General features: G+C 42.1%; 1 protein-coding gene and 1 long non-coding RNA gene across 7 annotated transcripts in view; one reads left to right on the top strand and one right to left on the bottom strand.

The window, feature by feature from the left end:
• The window catches only part of LTBP1 (latent transforming growth factor beta binding protein 1), a 417364-nt gene that overhangs the window by 48081 nt on the left and 349767 nt on the right, over positions 1–19516 (top strand). For all 6 annotated transcript variants that reach the window (XM_082426963.1, XM_082426964.1, XM_082426966.1 and 3 more), the window contains exon 3: positions 7191–7488. In XM_082426963.1, the coding sequence (XP_082283089.1) occupies positions 7191–7488 (298 nt within the window). The remainder of the gene's footprint in view (positions 1–7190; positions 7489–19516) is intronic.
• LOC309643877 overlaps positions 1–19516 on the bottom strand; it is a 141926-nt gene that overhangs the window by 44919 nt on the left and 77491 nt on the right. The window lies entirely within an intron of this gene.

The raw sequence follows: 19516 nt of genomic DNA, 5'->3' as shown, positions 1-19516 counted from the left end.
TCAAATATACCCTCATGAGCAGTATATAAGAGTTCCCATTTCCCTATATCTTTGCTAACACTTGGTGGTAACAGACTTATTGCCAGTATCTTGGGTGTAGAATTGCATCTCAATGTTGTTTTGATTTGCAGTTCTCTGACAATTGGAGAGGTTGAATATCTTCTCACATTTATTTCACATTTCATCATCTGTGAATAGCCAATTCATGTCCTTTGTCCATTTTTTTTCTATTGATTTTTAGGAATTCTTGATACATCTGGTTACTAATCCTTTGTTAAATATATTGCAGGTTGTCTTCTCTTTATCATTTGTGTTTCAGTGTTTTGTATGGTATCTTTTAAATTTTGTTTTAGTCAAGTTCATCAGTTCTTTTGGATTTTTACTTACTGTTTCACATTTGAGAAATTCTTTCTTCCCCCAAACCATGAAGATATTCTGTCACATTTCCCCTTAAAAATTTTAAAGATCTGGTATGTATATTCTTAAGTGGGGTAGGGATCTAGTTTTGATTCTTTTAGATGGTTGGCTCTTTCTTTTCCAACCCCAGTTTTTTAGTCCATTGTTTTTCTGTAGATTTGTTATACCTTCTCCATCATGTTGCAAGTCTCCATTTATATTTGAGTCTGTTTCTAAGCTTTTTGTTAAATTTCATTGATCTGTTTTCTGTTTCTGAACTGGTACCACATTCTTACCAGTTATGGTAGTTTGTAGAATCTTTTGTATTATCTACATAGACACATAGGTAAACTAAAGTAATGATGATACATTTGTTTCTCCCTTCCTACTTAGACCTTTTTTCTTGTTTTGCCAGGTTGGCTGGGACTTACAATATAACATCAACGGTAGAGGTTATTGTGGGCATTTAGACTTGTTTCCAGCTTTGATAGGAATGCTTCTACAGTTTCCTCATAATATTTGCTGTAGGTTTTGGTATACTCTTTGTTGTGTGGGATTTGCTGTAGTTACTGTTTACCAGAACAAGGAAATCCCTTTGTATTCCTAGTTGGCTAACAGTTTTTGTTTGTTATTATGAATAAGTGATGAATTTTATTGGAAAATTTTATGCATTCATCGAGACAAGTTCTCATTTAATTTTTTAACATGCGGAATTCCATGGACAGATTTGCTGACATTTAAAACCATCCTTATATTTCTGGAATTAATTCGGCTTGCTTTTCTGTTTTGGAAGTACTGTCGTATTTGATTTACTAATATTTTATTTAGGAATTGTGCATCTATATTCTTAACTGTGATTTGTATCTGAGTTTTCTTCTGTGTACAGTTCTTGCCTGATTTTGATACTGAGGTTTTACTCTTAAAGGGAGTTTAATTCTGGGGTCTGTACTGAATGTCCTGACTCTGGCAGGTCAGGACTGGGAATTTGCAGCTTACAGGTCCTGGGTAGTTTGTTGCGCCCTATGCCTGTGCAGCTCAGTATCAGGTGAAGAGTCCGGGGCCCTCTGCAGATCTCTGGGCTATCTCTGTGTGCAGGTCTCTCCTCTCTAGGACTCTGGCCTGCAGGTTCCGGCCACTCAGCCTCCATCATGCCGTGCGTGGGCTCCCTCCCTGCGCGGTGATCTGCCGAGTGCTTCCTGCAGGTGGTTGGGGTGGTCCTAGGGCTCCCCTCTTGATGCCCTTCTCTTAGGATTCACAGTCCTCTCTTGCCAGTTGTCTGGTATCTAACAACAGTTGTCTTATATCTTTCATCCAGTTTCCTAGTTGTTTATGGAAAAAAAAGGCTTGTTTGGTAACAGTTATTCCATCATGGCCACCTGTTTCCATCATGGAAATCCGTTTCTTTAACATGAAAAAAATCTTAAAAATGATTGTTCTGTGTTTGGAATGGGGGACGGGGTAGAGGGTTAATTCACTGTGCTTATCTCAGGGAGAAGTCATCTTACAGGATTATCTACTTAATGAATGGTGGGCTCCCCCCAACTTCTGGTTCCTTTTCACAAACTGAGTATCTCTCAGAAGCTTTTTTTTTCTACTGCACCTGAAATGTCTTAGGCTAATTCCCTTAATGCGCTTTTGTACTGGAGGTTTAGTACCTTGTAACAGCTCCTATCAGCCCATTGTGATGCTCTTTTCTGTGAATCCACAACCAGTTTGTTTCCGAGTGCCCCTACCCTTCAAAGTTCTTTTAGAACACATTGGATCTGGGCTTCTGAAACTGTTTAACAGCATACTGCTAAATGCCACAGAGTACATTTAAATATTAATTTTGATTTAAAAACATCTTTGGAAGATTGGAGACTGTTTGAACAACTGGCAAACCAAATCCAGAGACGTAGTTGTTATTATGTAATGGATTAAGAGCCCACTTATTATCTTCCCTTTATAGATGTCCTTAAGTCCCAGCATTCTTGGAAAGAAATGGCTGTCCTTTGACATCAGTCAACCAAGGTGATGTTCAGGCTCCTGTCCTTGGGTACGAAAAGTTTTGCGTTAGCCAATTATAACTGACCTCACGGTTTATATTCTAGTTGGGAAATAAAAGAGCTTTGTTAAAAGACGATTAATGTATGTGACAGTACATGTGAAATGTGAAGTGAATGATGAAAATGGCGCAGGAGGTTCAGGTGATAAAAATGGCGCAGGAGATCGGGGTGGGCGTTTGGGAAGGACTTCACAGAGAAGGAGGAAGTTTCAGATGAGCAAGAGCTTGAGGGGCCAGCCCGTGTTTCAGGACAGGGCCCCGGATGTGCAGAGGCAAGAAGGGGTGAACTTCTGCAGGGATGGACCAGGGGCCACTGGGGGTGGAAAGGGGGGGTTGGGGTCCAGATGTAGAGGGTCTTGAATGTATCTCAAGGGCAGCTAAAATGTGTTGAAAATTTTTAAACGGAGAGAAAAAAATTAAAAGAGCTGCACTTTGGGAAGGTTAGTCTGTCAGCAAGTCTGGTAGGATTTTGTTCCCTCACCTACTGGTTCTCAAGTTTGGCTGCATATTGCAATCACCTAGAGAGTTAAAAAACCCAAAAACAAAACTAAAACTGATGCATGAGCCCCTTCCCCCAGAGATTCTGATTCAATCAGCCTGGAGTTAGGTCTGGGTTTTGAGAGTTTTTAAAAGCTCCCCAGGTGATTCTAATGTGCTGCAAAGCCTGAGAACCACTGCCCAGACCACTGATAAGATCTTTTTTCTAATTCAAAAAAAAATTTTTTTTAGTAATTAATTAATTTGTTTTTTTGGCTGTGTTGGGTCTTTGTTGCTGTGCACAGGCTTCCTCTAGTTGTGGCAAGTGGGGGCTACTCTTCCTTGCGGTGTGTGGGCTTCTCATTGCAGTGGCTTCTCTTGTTGTGGAGCACGGGCTCTAGGCGTGTGGGCCTCAGTAGTTGTGGCACATGGGCTCAGCAGTTGTGGCTCGTGGGCTTTAAGGCGCAGGCTCAGTAGTTGTGGCTCGCGGGCTCTAGAGCGCAGACTCAGTAGTTGTGGTACGTGGGCTTTGTTGCTCCGTGGCATGTGGGATCTTCCCGGACCAGGGCTTGAACCCACGTCCCCTGCATTGGCAGGTGGATTCTTAACCACTGTGCCACCAGGGAAGTCCCACTGATAAGATCTTGATGTAGTGTTTACTCATTGTGTTCAACCACAGCTGGCCAGGCAAATGCAGAACCAACTGGTGGAAAACATTTTAAAGAACTTCTGTAAGAGTTAAAATATTCCACATAGTTCAGAACCTCAGTTAGAATAACAGTTTTCTCCAGAAACAGAGTCACAGAAAACAAACTAGTGGTTACCAAAGGGGAGAGGGAAGGGGGGAGGGACAAATTAGGGGTATGGGTTTAACAGATACAAACTAGTATGTATGAAATAGATAAGCAACAAGGGTATATTGTATAGCACAGGGAATTATAGCCCTTATCTTATAATAACTTTTCATGGAGTATAATCTGTAAATATACTAAATATCTATGCTGACACCCGAAACCAATGTAATACTGTAAGTCAACTATACTTCAATTAAAAAAAAAGAATAACAGTTTTCTCATAAATACCTACAAATTTTTACATTGGCCATGAAGTAGATGGTGACAAATGTATAAACTTTTGGAAGGGACCCATAATTATCTTGAGAATTTGGTCACATGGAAAAAATTTTTAATATTTTGCATTAAAAACAGAAGGGCAACATAAGACAAACACATCTGTCACGGCAAGAATTCAGTAACATAAAAGCCATTGTAGTGTGAAAATACCAAACTTGCAGTGATAAAAATGTAAGTTCTCAGGAAACTGGTGGAAGGCTGCCAATTTCCAAATGCTTTGTCAGTGGTTCTCAAACTTGAGTGAGCATCAGACTCACCTGGAGGGCAGTCAGATTGCTGGGCTCCAGTTTGGGGTTTAGCAGGCCAGGGGCAGCCCAAGAAGGTGCATTTCTGAAGTGTTTCCAGGTGACGCTGCTGCTGGTCCAAGCACCACACTCTGAGAAGTGACACGTGGGAACCGCTATTGCACAAGGTCCAAATATCACACGAAAAAGGGCTTGATAAAATGTGGTTGCAGAGGGACTTCCCTGGTGGCGCAGTGGTTAAGAATCCACCTGCCAATGCAGGGGACACGGGTTCGAGCCCTGGTCCAGGAACATCCCACATGCCGCAGAGCAGCTAAGCCCGTGCGCCACAACTACTGAGCCCACGAGCCACAATTACTGAGCCCGCGTGCCTAGAGCCCGTGCTCCGCAACCAGAGAAGCCACCGCAATGAGAAACCCGCACACCGCAACGAAGAGTAGCCCCCGCTCGCCGCAACTAGAGAAAGCCTGCGCGCAGCAACGAAGACCCAAAGCAGCCAAAAATAAAAATAAATTAAAAAAAAAAATGTGGTTGCAGAACGTGAGTTTTGCTTTTCGTGTCAGGGGAGGGGCTTGTCTTGGCAATTAGGGAATCTGTCCCCGCCCCCAGTTGAAGCCAGCCCCTCCTGTCTGCATGCTCCAGGAGGCTGCTGTTGGAGCCCAAGTGGAGAAGGTGGAAGAGGAAATTGTCTAATCATTCTCCTTATTGTCTTTTCAGACTTAGTGTGAAAGGGTGTTATTGTATATAGTCATACTGTTCTGTCATATGTTCTTTTCTGTGTGAGTTTAAAGTTCTTTTTTTCCTTAATTATTCTTTCCCCACTCCCCTCACCCTACCACATGCAGAATTTGAAGAGTTCAAAGAAAATCACTACCCTGTTATACTTCTAACTCCTCAAGATAGGCCCTTGTTGCATATTCTCGGTGGTTTGGGGAGGATTTCGGTGCTTGGCTTCCATCTAGGTACCAGCTTTTGTAAGCCGCTCCGTGCAGCCTTCCTGGTAGATTTGTAGACATTTGCAGTACACCTTGGGAAGGAGGAGAAGTGGAAATCATTCTCAGATGTTAAACCGAAACATGTTTCTAATTGAAAGCATGAAGAGAATGTATACATGAAAGTGCCTGGGGTGGGGAGTGATCTCTGGCAGAGGCTCAGCTTTGAAAGCCCCATCCAGTCCTCGCTTGTGGCCACTTCTGTTCTCTCTGGGTGGAGCCCATTTCCATTCCTGTGACATTCCATAAATAACCGTGGCCGAGTAGGGACCTAATGATCATCACTCGGCCAGGAAAACGCTGATAAATTAGAATCGTGAACTTTAGAAGTGCATAGCTTTTGACTTTGAATTCTAGAAGCCTAATATGGAAAGAGCCCTTGGGGACCATTTTAGAACAAGCAGCTACTGCCCTCCCCCCTGCCCCTGGACTTGTACAGATACAGAGGCCAAGCTTAAGTAACTTGCCCCAAGGTCACCTCAGGAGCTGGCTGCATTTTTCTTTCCTTTTATTTTTTTTCTCCCAAGAATCCTTCCAAATTTTTAGAAAATTTGTCAGCCTAGTATTCTGACACTCGACAGCCGTTTGTTATCATTATTTGCTGTAATTAATAGGAATTGTAGGGAGATAGGAAAAGTATCTTCTCTTGTTTATAGAAAATCAGTAGGTTTCAGGGCTTTTAGGTCTTGGTCATTTGGCTCCTCCATAACAGCCTCCTCTGGTTCATATTCCTCATCTATTTTGTGATTGTTTGTAGACTGAACCTTGTGCCGAATTTTATGGGAGATTTAGTATTGGGATCTGCCTCAGGACAAAGAGTTTAAGTCAAAGGTGGGCTGATAGCAAAAGGTTCATTTAAATAAATTAATTTGGACAAATAAAGAAGGGACTGAAGGAATCATGTCCATAGGCCTGTGATGTTTATAAAATTTAAGTCAGTAACATCTAAACTCCCAGGGGACCTTGCCTATGATAAAATCCACTCACCCTACCCGTGACCCATAGCCCTGCTAACTTTAAAACTCTGCTCTGCCGCAAGTCTGGTGATTCAAAGTACATGTATCCTAGTTAATAGGAGATAAAGAGGTTGTTTCTTTTTGGTTGCCTTTTGTTATAAGATCAGGGATGTACTGGCTTAAAAAAAGAAAAAAATCTATGCATATATATATGTATATATATAAAATCTATGCATATATGTACGTATATATTTGCATATATATATATATATATATATATATATATATATAAAGGTTGACTCTCAACCTTTCTGCCCTTGGTTTTTCTCTCAAAAAAAAAGGTAGGTTGGACTAGATTTCTGAAACAGTCACTCCAAGCTCTGATAGCTTATGCAAGATGAAGGCTGTAACACTTCTGGGGGTTTGGGTTTGGAATTGGGCTTTTGTTTTTTGCCAAATGTTGTTTGGATACCTAAAATTTAAACTTAAGCCACAGAACACAACTTAAAAAGAAGGGCAGAGTACTTTCTTTTTTTCCCTGTATTTCTGATGCATTTCTGAGTGGCAGCTATAGTAAAGCGGCTAAGAATGATGACTTTGGAGCCAGTTCACTTGAATTCAAATCCCAACTCTCCTATTTACTAATGATTGTGTGACCTTTGGCAAATTATATAACCCCAGTGCCTCTTTCCTCATCAGTAAAATGAGCAAAATAAAATATCTACTTAAAACAGTTGCTGGGGGGTTAAATTTGTCGATATCTATTAGAATAATGCCTGGCACATAGGAAGCCATTAATAAATATTATCTATTATCGTCATCATCATCAACATCATCATCATTTTGTTTTATTGAGGGATAGCCCGATGCTACGGGTAAGTCTTTGGAAGAATTAGTAAAGTCTACAATGCTTTTCTTCAAAGTGTGTCTTCTGTTTCTTTCTGCAGCAAGCTGTGTTCCTCCATGTCAGAATGGAGGGATGTGTCTCCGGCCTCAACTCTGTGTGTGTAAACCAGGGACCAAGGGCAGAGCCTGTGAGACAACAGCTGCCCAGGACACCTCGTCACCAGTCTTTGGAGGGCAGAGTCCCGTGGCCGCTTCCTCCTGGGTCCCTCCTGAGCAAGCAGCAAAGCACACTTCGTCTAACAAGGCAGACACTCTACCAAGAGTCAGTCCTGTGGCCCAGATGACCTTGACCCTCAAGCCGAAGCCTTCAGTGGGACTCTCCCAGCAGATACATTCTCAGTGAGTGTTTTGAACTTGCCTCCAGCTCAGGAGCGTCTTAAGTTCTCTCTTGGATGCATTGCTTTAAATCACTCTTCTTTTCCTGCACAATTTGCAGAAATCACTTGGATAGCAATGTCCTTCTTTCCTTTTCTTAAGGTTTTACATGTTATGTTTACCCATCAAGTGTCTTAAAAATACTTGATATGTGTGTTTAGCCTCTGCAGGGAAGATTTACCATAAGCATTAAGCAAAGCAGTAGTGAGGATTAAGGGGATCAAGGTTGGAAGGGAATAATAAAGGTAGTTGTTTGGTTATGGTGGAGTTGTGAGTTAAACAATTCTCTTTTTTCGAGGTGGGGGGTGCTTTAAAGTTTTTGAAGTCATAATTTAAAAAGAGAAACAGTGAGTGTGATTTTTAAAGGTACATGGGAAAGGTAGGAACTCATCTTTCCACAGAGAAGGTATTCAAGTGAAAGTGAGTCCTGGGAAAGAGAATTTCTCCACCTTGGTAGCAGGTTAAGTGTATCTTCTATTAAACACCATGTTTACCTCCCAGTTGCCATGCAGGTCCATTTTTGGTGAATGAGCTTGTGTTTTATTTATGGGAACATGGTTTTCTTTCTTAGCGTTAGGAAGTAAGTGCTATTCTGAACAAAATGAGAACTCTGTAAGGACAGGGTCCTTACACAAATTGTTTCCTTTTAATTAGCTGCTCTACATGGATAACAAGATGCAGAATTGCTGCAGCTATCACTTGTCATTTGTCTAGGAATGTAAAATACAGGAAGTTCTTAACTTAAAAATGACCCAGCCGTTCATCTGTAAGTCACTTGCTTGGAATTTTGAATGCTTTCCCCACCAACCCCCCGGGATAGCTTCCACCTGGTGATTAGTATCCCGTCAGCCCACAGAAGTTATTTAATCTGTTACTACAGATGAAATTATCCTAATTTATACTTCCCCTTTCAGTAGGCCACCTACTGTCCCTGATGAGTGGGGTTCTGATAACGTTTTCCTTTCTCTTGTTCCCTCCTCAGTCCTCTTCTTTCTTTTTTTCATTTTTCCCCTCTCATTTCTTCTTGCCTCATTCTTCAATTCTACCGTGATAAAGAGATTTGGGAGGCTGTGCTGGAATCTAAGCACTTTGCTGCCATTTCAACTGGAAAACACATCCTGCAGCCCTCAAGAAGATGGAATTGTAGTTATAGCCAGTACTTAGTAACTGCTTACTGCATGCCACGTACTGTTTCACGTGCTTTGTATGATTATTCATTTATAACTCACAGTGATACCCCATCAGGTAGGTGCCATTACAAACCCCATTTTACAGATGGGGAAACTGAGGTGCAGAGTGCTTAAGTAATGTATTCAAGGTCCACAGTTAATAAGTGAGTAATAAGTGTTAGGATTTAAATAGAGGCAGAATAAGGAGAATACATATTAGGCTTTAAATGGAGGCATCCAGGCTCCAGCATCCATGCCCTGAAGTGTAAAGGGTGGCAGACTTTCTCTGTAAAGGGCCAGATAGTAACTATTTGTAGCTTTGTGGGACATATGGTTTCTGTTGCAGCTTCTCAATTCTGCCGTCCTTAGCACAAAAGCAGCCATAGACAATGCGTAAGTGAATGAGTGTGGGTGCTCTAATAAAACTTTATTGATGGATGTTGAAATTTGAGTTTCATATAAATTTCATGGCACGCAATATTATTCTTTTGAGTTTTTTTCTCAACCATTTAAAAATGTAAAAATCATTCTTAGCTTATGGGCCATACAGAAACAGCCTGTGTGGGCCAGGTTTGGCCCCTGAAGTGTAGTTTGCTGACCCCTTCTCTAAAGGATAGTAGTGTTTTTTTGTGTCAGAACATGTGTCTTTGAAATAATATAAAGCATTGATTATATCCTAGCTAGACATCTCTCTTCCCGCATTGTTCTGGATCTTAAAAACAAAGAACAATTCTGTGTTGAACTATGCCTTGGCAATCAAGAGTCAGATTACTGTGCATTGCAGTTATTTTTTTCTAGCATTATTACTTACATAAGCTGTGAAGTCATTTACAAGCGACATTATTTATCCTGAATATCACCATCCCCTGTTAGAATTTGACCCTCTATGATGTGCATATATGGATTGTTAGTGAGAACCATATGTCAGATGTCAGATAAAGGAGCAACTTTTTCCCCCTCCCCCTTTTTTCTTTTTTTGGTAGCAGCAGTGTAATTTAGACAAGAATGTTGTGAGTCAAAGAGGAGGCTAAGGTTTCAGCTCCAACTTGGCTTTGGGAAAATAAAAGTCATTAGATAATTTGCTTCAGAGACCTCATCTGCTGAATGAAGATGGTTTTTACGATCGCATTGTTATAGGCATGTGTTTATGGGCGTGCCTACTGCATGCTTTTGGGTGAGGAGAAGAGATGGCCCAAGATGCTAACAATTCTGATGTTTTCCTAATAAACTTTTGTCAGTTGCCCTGTTATCTGGGCACTGCAGGGAGTATTAAGATGTACAAGATCCAATTCTGCTCTTAAGGAGATTTTGAAATGATAGATGAGCTGTCACTTGAGAGGAGTACAAAGGAAGGGGTACAGTTGGCCCACTGATGAATTTAGGTAATGACCCGATCACCTGAAATTTAAACTGTCGAGGAGGCACATATGATAGGACCATTTTGGCTTCTTTTGAGAAATGTAACAGTTCTTAAGTTACCTTTTTGTAATATTGCCTACTTTAGGGTGTTTCAAGGTTTGGTTTGGTTTTTGTCTAGTGAAGGAGGAAATTAATTAAGCCTTCTTAAAATGCTTGTAGACATAAAGGCACCTAAAATATCAAAATGTGTAGTTAGTGTTACATCCATTATGTGGCATATGAAATGCTGCAGTCTTGATCATTTATTCAGGTTTTTATTGAGCACATGCTATGTACCATGCATTGTTCTAGGGGCTCAGGATGTAGCACTGAACAACTAAACATAACGTCTGCCTTCCTGGAGCCTACAGTCTGGAAGGGGGGAGACGATTGATGAGTGGTGTAATTAAAACATATGTTAGATTGTGGTAAGTGCTGTGGAGAAAATAAAACTGCAGTAATGGACAGGGAGTGCAGGGTGGGTGTGGGATGGGAAGGAGTGAGGGCCCTGATGGTTTTAAATAGGCTGTCAGGGAAGGTTCTGCTGAGAAGGTGACATTTAAGCAAAGGCCCGGAGGAGGTGAGGGTGTGAATCATGGAGAAGTGTGGGGCTAGGGCAGAGGCCCCAGCGGGAGCCTGCCTGGGCTGTTTGAGGAATAGCGACTTTAGTAAAACTGTAATGTTAAAACTACACATTTTAGGCAGGTGGGGGTTGGATGAATTGGTTTTACTTTGGCCAAATTGGTTTTAGACAGCTTGGCTTAGAACCAGATACAAAGTTCTCTAGAAAAATCAAAGGAGGGAGCAATTGTTTATAGATTTTGGAGCACTGGGGATGTGGAGGTCTAGGGACGGCTCTGGAGAGTGTCATCTGTGAGCTTGAAAAGATGGTGAAACTTGACCACAAAGAACTGGAGAAGAGCATTTCTAGGAAAAGCAATGATGTGACACCAGAAAGACTGCTTTATTAGTTATCTACTGATGTGTAATAGGTCCCCACAAACTTGGCAGCCTAAAACAATAAACATTTATTGTCTGACAGTCTCTGTGGGTCAGGAATCCAGGAGGTGCTTAGCTGGAAGCTCTGGCTCAGAGTCTCCCATGAGGTTGCAGTCAGCAGGGGTGGCTCGACTGGGGCCAGAGAACCTACTGCCAAGGTGACTCACTGCCATGGCTATTGGCAGGAGGCTTCACTTCCTTTCCGCACGGACCTCTCCACAGAGCTGCCTGAGCACGCTCACAGCATGGCTGCTGGCTTCTCCCTGAGCAAGTGATCCTCAAGTCACAGGGCCTTCTCAGTCTTGAAAATGACACACCTTTACCTCTGCCTTATTCTACTCATTAGAAGCGAGTCACTAAGCTGAGTCCACTCTCAGAGGGACTGTAGTTAATAAGCTGCATTGTTTGAAGAGAGAAATATCAAAGAATTTGTGAACATATTTGAAAATGACCACATTTAGATATGATTTGAATGGAACTTGATATAAATGAAGACTAGTGGTAATGAAAGTTTTTAAAGGTTGGTTAAACACCAAGTTAAAGACTAAGATTTCAACAAAACAATTCCAAAAAGACCCAACAAAACAAAATAGAAAAAGTAACGAAGGGGGAACCTATAGCTTAAAAGAGGTTTAAACCACAATGTTCATTACAGTTCTATTTACAATAGCCAGGACATGGAAGCAACCTAAGTGTCCATCAGCAGATGAATGGATAAAGAAGATGTGGCACATATATACAATGGAATATTACTCAGCCATAAAAAGAAATGAAATTATTTGTAGTGAGGTGGATGGACCTAGAGTCTGTCATACAGAGTGAAGCAAGTCAGAAAGAGAAAAACAAATACCGTATGTTAACACATATATATGGAATCTAAGAAAAAAAAAAAAAAGGTCATGAAGAACCTAGGGGCAGGATGGGAATAAAGACGCAGACCTACTAGAGAATGGACTTGAGGACATGGGGAGGGGGAAGGGTAAGCTGGGACAAAGTGAGATAGTGGCATGGACATATATATACTACCAAATGTAAAACCGATAGCTAGTGGGAAGCAGCCGCATAGCACAGGAAGAACAGCTTGGTGCTTTGTGACCACCTAGAGGGGTGGGATAGGGAGGGTGGGAGGCAGACGCAAGAGGGAAGAGATATGTGGATATATGTATATGTATAGCTGATTCACTTTGTTATAAAGCAGAAACTAACACACCATTGTAAAGCAATTATACTCCAATACAGATGTTAAAAAAAAAAGAGGTTTAAGAAACATATTAACCAATCACAATATTTAAATTATGTTTCTCCTGATGCAAACACACTGTAAATAAAAGAAAAAAGATAATGATGATAGGACAACCATGAAAATGCTGACATTGATTTGGAAATTTGATGATATAGAAGAATGATTGTTGATTTTGGGGGCTGTGCTGATGACCTTGTAGTTATGTAAGGAAGGGGAATACTATTAAAGTATTTACAGATGACATTGTATGATGTCTGAGCTTTGATTGCAGTTATCCAGTGGGTTGAGGTATATCGGTAACAAGATTGGCCATGAGGGGATAATTATTGAAGCTGGATGATAGGCACACAATTCTTACACAATTCTCTCTACCTTTATGTATTTTTGAAATTTTCTGTAATGAAGAGTCACGAAAAAGGGAAAGTTTCAAGGAGGAAGACTGCTATGATTTTTCTTCTGCCTGGGAGATTAATCTGGCTGCAGCGTCTAAAACGGATTAGGACTAGTGGTAATTGGAGGGTGGCTCTGTAACGGGGGTGGTGGTGCTGGTAACCTAGAGGAAGGACATGAGCTCGGGAGGCGTTGTTAATGAAAGACCTTGGCGCCTACTCAAATGTGGGAGGCAAAGAAAAAGAGAATCAGGTACTATCCAGGCGTGGGACTGTGGGTGAAAGGGAGGGCGTGGAGGTCTTTCTATCCTGCTGTCTTCCAACATTTCTTGGTAATATCATGGATCTCCACAGTCTTTGATGGTGGTTGATACTTGGTGAATGCATGATTTCTGACAGAGCTTTATAGATGAATAGCCAAGATCATCCTCTGTACCCCAGCGGGGACTAAAAGCAAGTGGGTATCAGTGGTACATGCCTGGCCACTTGGTCAGGTACTGGTTTGGAAAGACCTTGGTCAGGGCCTTCTGGCAGTAGTCATTGCTGTAGTTGGTACTTCCATTCGTGCTTTGCGTGGAAGTTTATTATTATGGCGTTCCTTTTTCCAGTTTTCCGGGCCACATCATGGATCCTCCATGAGCTAAAGAAAAGACCAAATGATGCCTTCATCTTCCTGTATACAGATTTTGGCAGTCACTTTTCTCATTCTTTGAACTTTTATGTCCCTTGATAATACTGCATTCCTTAGAAAGTCCATATTAACACTTCAGGTGACTTTCATAATTGCATCCTGTAGATGTTGTTCACGTATAGCTGTCCACGTATTCAGCGAAGAATTGCCGCTGTCAGGTCACAGGTGCACCCCCAGTGTCTGTCTTTAGTCATTTTATGTGTAAAAAGGTGTTAATGCTTATATGTTGTGGCCAGGAGCTCCACAGAGGAGCAAAAATCAGAACTGTTCAGTTTTCCAGAGCTTTTTCATCACCTGTCAGTATCATTTTTCACATGTATGTTGAAGTTTCCCACAAGAATTTGTTTTCAATCCTCAGTGCTGCTCAGTGAGGCTGTTTCAACTTGTGTGAAATGTCTGTCTTTATCCTTGTTAATCATGATGGGTGTTATAGGCGCTGACCATGGACCCATGAGGCGGAGGTCGTAAGGGACATTCTTCAGCTGCTGATGTCTTCTGCTTGTTTAGAGAATGCAGGTGCAAATGACCACTGCTTTGCCAAATGGGGAGCGGTTATCTGTACTGTGTAAGGAGGAGGCACTTTTGCAGGACACAGTGTGCCCAGTCACCGCTCTTTGAGCTTGAGAAGGAAGTCTGGTTTCACTCAGGATGTGGATGTCAAATTTATCTCAAGAGCTCACATGTATCCAGTCTTTTTTCTTCCCTGGTGATGGCTATTTTCATCATTTTATGTTTCAAAGGATGGTGGTTCGTTTCTCTGGAAAAAATAGTTTTTTCCTGTCTCACACCAGTGGAGGGGGCCTGAACTTACCTAATGTCATTGATGTCTTTTCTGTCATCGTCTTCTCAGGGATGGGGTAAAGAGAAAAGAAGCAAGTTAGAAAATGGTCTCTTTTAAGACAGGCATAATTCAAATATGTTCTCTGTTTATCAAGTGAGCTTATACTACACCAGAGTTTTTCTAACTATAGGGGAGGGCCCTTTAAAATCCGCATTGAGATAATGGGTTCCACTTTCAAAGGTCTCGAGAAATGAATACTTCCCATTTACTGCGGGTTGGTTGATAGGAAGCAGTGGCGAGTGATGCCTGTGCCAGGGAGAAGAGGGTGCTACACTGTCTTTATCTCTTTCTAGTTCTTAGCTTCCTGTCTCTGTGGTTGTTTGAACCTTAAAAAAACTGTATGCTATGATATGTACAAGGATGGGAGACTTCGTGGAATGTTCCTTGAAGTATTCTGCTCTCTGGATTAACAACAACAACAAATATAAGCTCATTCGCTTTATTTGGACTCTCTCACACTACTCCTAAAGGAAAACAAAACTCATTATAAAACTACACCAACAGGTGCAATTTTAGGGAGACGTTTCAAGCTTTTTGTGCACTTATAGCTAAGGTTGTTACCTTGTCTGAATTTATTAAAGTAGCCAAGGAAATGGTCAGTGCTTGAATAGATGGTTTCCCTAAATGATCTCTCAGACTGTGGGGGGCCCTTGCTTAGTGTTGACCCCCCCACTCTGCTGGCCCTCCCCCATGTTTTTCTTCTGTGCTTCCTATACTTAACCATTGTCATCATGCTTACTGCACAATCATCTGTTTTATCTACATAGGTACACAGAGGGGCTACAATAAACGTTTAATACATTTTTGTTGAGTTTTTCCTGGAGAAAAAAATATGAATGTCTAAGTCCCTGTCCAAGGATTGTTTCCTGAATACTGATAGTGCAGGAGTGACCTTATTCTCTTGGAATAATACCGTTCGCCTTCGTAAAGCCCTGTACATTTGCACAATACTCTGCCTTCCTTGTTGTATTTGCCCAACAAGTCCATAAGATGAAGGTTTTGAGCCTTACTTTATGATGTGGGGTAAAAAAAGAGGCAAAGTGGTAGACAGTTGAAGAAAAGGAACTCAATCTGGGGATTTTAGCGTTCATGACACTTTATGGATGCGATGGGAACTAAAAATGTGAACCGATGACTGATTTTATCGTTTTATGTGCGTGTTTTTTAAACTTTTGTTTTTAGAAATAGCCTTTAATTCAATATTTTATTAGTCTAACTTTCTAAAAGCCAATTTATTTATTTTTTGGCCGCGCCGCACGGCATGTGGGATTTTAGTCCCCGACCAGGGATTGAACCCGCACCCGCTGCATTGGAAGCACAGAGTTTTAACCACTGGACCACCAGGGAAGTCCCCTAAACTTTTTTTAAAAGTAGGAGTTAAATTGAAATTACATACAGAAGAGTAGAGAAATCAGCAGTGCACACGCCTGGTGATTATCCCACACACATGGAACTACCATCCATGTCAAAGAGTAGAACGTTGCCAGCACCACAAAACACCCTTTTTCCTAGATTTGCCCTTTTTCTTCTCCCTAAAGGGAGCCACTATCTTGACTTCTAACACCAGAGATCAGTTCTGTCTGTTTTGAACTATATAGAAATGAATCATACAGCGTGTATATTTTCACTCACCATTATGTCTGAGATTCATCTGCGTAATTATGTGTGGCTGCAGTTCACATTTACATTCCAGAGATGATTCCATCATATGAGTATACTGCGACTTATCATTTGTTCTGCTCTTGATGGATGTTTGGAATTTTTCCAGTTTTTGGCTCTTATGAAGAATGCCGTGTGCATAGGTATATGTGCAAATTCCAGAAAAAGACCTTTGTGAATCTAAGTCACCAGAAAAACAAGCCCAGCTAGTTATAACAATGTCAGGGTTTGAGAAGGACTTCACAATCTGTTGTGTGAAGTTTGATCATGTTGGTATCTGTTGGCTCTTTGAGAAGAACAGGCACATGAGGGAAGGGATGGGGTGACAGAGTGTCTGAGGAACTGGAAGCAAGGAGCTTTTTCCTCCTGAGCAGGACTTGGCAGGAAGAGCGGACTGTGGAGTTGGGGTGGTGAGGCAGGGGAAGAGTCGGGGAGGTCACTTTGTACCCCATGCTGTCTGCACCCTACTGGGTCCCACAAGGAAGTCTTGGCCAAGAGTGGTTTTGAGATACAACCAATATCTGACTGGGTTCAAGTTCTGGACAAAGGTATATAAGGAATTATGTGGAAACTCGAAGTTTGTGATTGAAAAGGGCAAGTGCTGGGATAGTTTGCTCTCCAATTTAATTGCTAGAAATCAAGAGGGTGTTTGGTGCAGTATAATAATAATAATAGTTAATATTTACTGAGTGTTTATTCTGGGCTAGGCACTGTTTTAATTACTTCTTGAGTATTATCTCTAACGCTCTCAAAGGAATGTGAGATAGACATTTATCATTATTATTATTATCATCCCCATTTCATATGATGAAGCAATTCAGGTGCAGAGGGTTAAATAATTTGCCCAAATGCACTCAGCTAATAAGTGTAGGGTCAAGATTCAAATTTAGGCAGCTGTGAAGTTAACCTCTGTATACTGCCTCTTACTTTGATGGCGTTCTCATTAGTTTCCTATCACTGCTGTAACAAATGACCACAAATTTAGTGACTTCAAACAGTGCAAATTTGTTCTCATAATTCTGGGGTCCGAAGTCTGAAATGGGTCTCACTGGGCTAAAATGATGATGTTGGCAGGGCTGCCTTCCTTCTGAAGGCTCAAGGGGAGAGCCTGTTTCCTTGCCCTTTCCAGCTTCTAGAGGTTGCCTGCATTCTGTGTCTCGTGGCCCCTTCTCCATTGTCAAAGCTGATAATCTCGGGCTGAGTCCATCTCACTGCCCGTCTCTGGTTCTTTCTTCTGCGTCCCTCTTCTACTTTTAAGGACACTTGTAATGACATTGGACCCACTTGAGTAGTCCAAGATAATTTCCCCATTGCAAGGTAAGCTGATTAGCAGCCTTAATTCCATCTGCAACTTTAATTTCCTTTTGCCACGTAACCTAGCATAGTCAGAGGTTCTGAGGAGTAGGATGTGGACCTCTTTGGGGGGGCTGTTATTCTGGCTACCACAGACTTTTACCAGGGACCGGGTCTTGTCCTGGCAGTCTTCTCTGCTACTCACGAGTGAGCTATAATCAGAAGGGATAGTATTTTTTTTTAATTAATTAATTTATTTATATTTATTTTTGGCTGTGCTGGGTCTTCGTTTCTGTGCGAGGGCTTTCTCTAGTTGCGGCGAGCGGGGGCCGCTCTTCATCGCGGTGCGCGGGCCTCTCACCGTCGTGGCCTCTCCCGTTGCGGAGCACAGGCTCCAGACGCGCAGGCTCAGTAATTGTGGCTCACGGGCCTAGCCGCTCCGCGGCATGTGGGATCTTCCCGGACCAGGGCTCGAACCCGTGTCCCCTGCATTGGCAGGCAGATTCTTAACCACAGCGCCACCAGGGAAGCCCAGAAGGGACAGTATTGATAAATAGTCATCACACTTCTCTTCAGTGAAGAGCAGAGACAGCCCTTATGACTCTTATAATTGTTAGGTTTAAACACTTCACATAGATTTAAGGTCTAAAAATGGCCCCCAGTGTTCTCTGAAATCTTGGGACCAGCACACTCAGCCACTTGTGGTGGATGGAAGGGGGGAAACCAAGAGATCAAGAGCCCAGACATGGCCAGGCACCAGGAGGGGCTGGCTCTCCTCATGCCCTTCGCCTAGTGGAACTAGGGGTTGAAAAGTCAACACCACTTTTGACATATAATGGCCCCACCCACTAGACAAAGTGGCCTGTGGACTCTGCAGCTCTCTTGGGAGGTGGGGCAGTGAGGAAGGGGTGGGCAGACGTGGGGAGGAGTGGGGAGAGGGCTCCCTTCAACAGTTAGACTGGGGCCCTTGAGTCCGATAAAGTATTTCCCATGTGATTATTCTTCTATGATGAAATAAATCTGTGCACTGAAAGTTGAATTAATTAGTCGTCAGAGCACTTGTTGCACAGGGACCATAGAACTGGGATTGAAACACACACGAAGCCACTGATAAGCAGTTGGAACAGAACACAGTTTGGCTGACACATGGAACCCATGAGCTTTAGCCTGGCCTGCACGGTCGATGCCAAGCATGAGAATGATTTTTAGGGCCTGACTATGGGTGTTATGCAGATTAAAGTAAAGATTCCTCTTTACATTTGGATATGTTTGGCATTCCATAGATACTGCCTGTGAATCCTTCCAAGGTGCCTCTGGGGTTGCACTAAATCCTCTTTCCTTGTTTTCCTTGGCTTAGGTGTTTGTTTATGTTTGAGAAAAGTGAAGACTAAATTATAAGACTAAATTTTTATAGCAGTTCTCTGCCCTGGAGTTGCCTGGGATTAGGATAAAGAACCTATAAGACGTGAGTCCTGTGTGAGGGAGGTGACAAGTACACCTCACATAATACAAAATATGCACAAATAGGAAATAAAAATTTGAGTTAAATAACTTGTGTGGTAAATATGCCTACAGTTAGTATATTTTCACTGAGGTTTTCAAGGTTGAGTATAGTTTTTACCTATTTATCTGTTAATCATACTAGAGATGACCTAGCAGAAATAGCTGATCCTAGGGTCCAGAGACAGGAACTTGTAAGTGGAAAGAAAGTCTGCTTAAACACTGTGGAGAAGAGAAAGCCTCAATTTGCTAATCCAGGAAAAAATCTCTGTCATTTTTCAGGACTGCAGTGTTTGAACAAGATGTTTATGCGTTTATGCAAGATAGCAGGAGGAACCAGCAAGACTGCGTGAAATTAAATTGGATTGGAGATTGTTCCTGTACCCATTAGAGTTTGGGGGGCTTTTCCATGAGTGGAGCAGAAAGGGTCTGACTGTCCCCTGTATGCCAGGTGCTGGGGACTTTATGAAGTTTAGTTCAAACTAGAGGGATCTTTTCAAAATGTGAGTCTTGTTCTGCTCTGCATAAGTGCCTCACCGGCTTCTCAGTGCTCTGAGGATAAGGATGAGTTCTCCACTCCTAGGGGATGGGATTCCATGGTCTCCCCTTGCCCAGCCTGTCACCATGTCACAGGCAGCTCCTTGAGTCTGCCCAGCTCCTTCCTGACACATTTTCTCTGTCTGCAGCTACATGTGCCATACATGTTCGTCTTCCCTGTTAACACCTGCTTGTTCCACTGATGTCCGTTTCCTAGGGAAAGCATTCCCTGCTACCCCCCTTACTCCCTGAAAGATGCTTTCCTAACACCAT

This window comes from Balaenoptera physalus (assembly GCF_965194825.1).
Source record: "Balaenoptera physalus genome assembly, chromosome: 15".
Classification (NCBI taxonomy): domain Eukaryota; kingdom Metazoa; phylum Chordata; class Mammalia; order Artiodactyla; family Balaenopteridae; genus Balaenoptera; species Balaenoptera physalus.
This window is presented reverse-complemented; position numbering and strand designations above follow the sequence as displayed.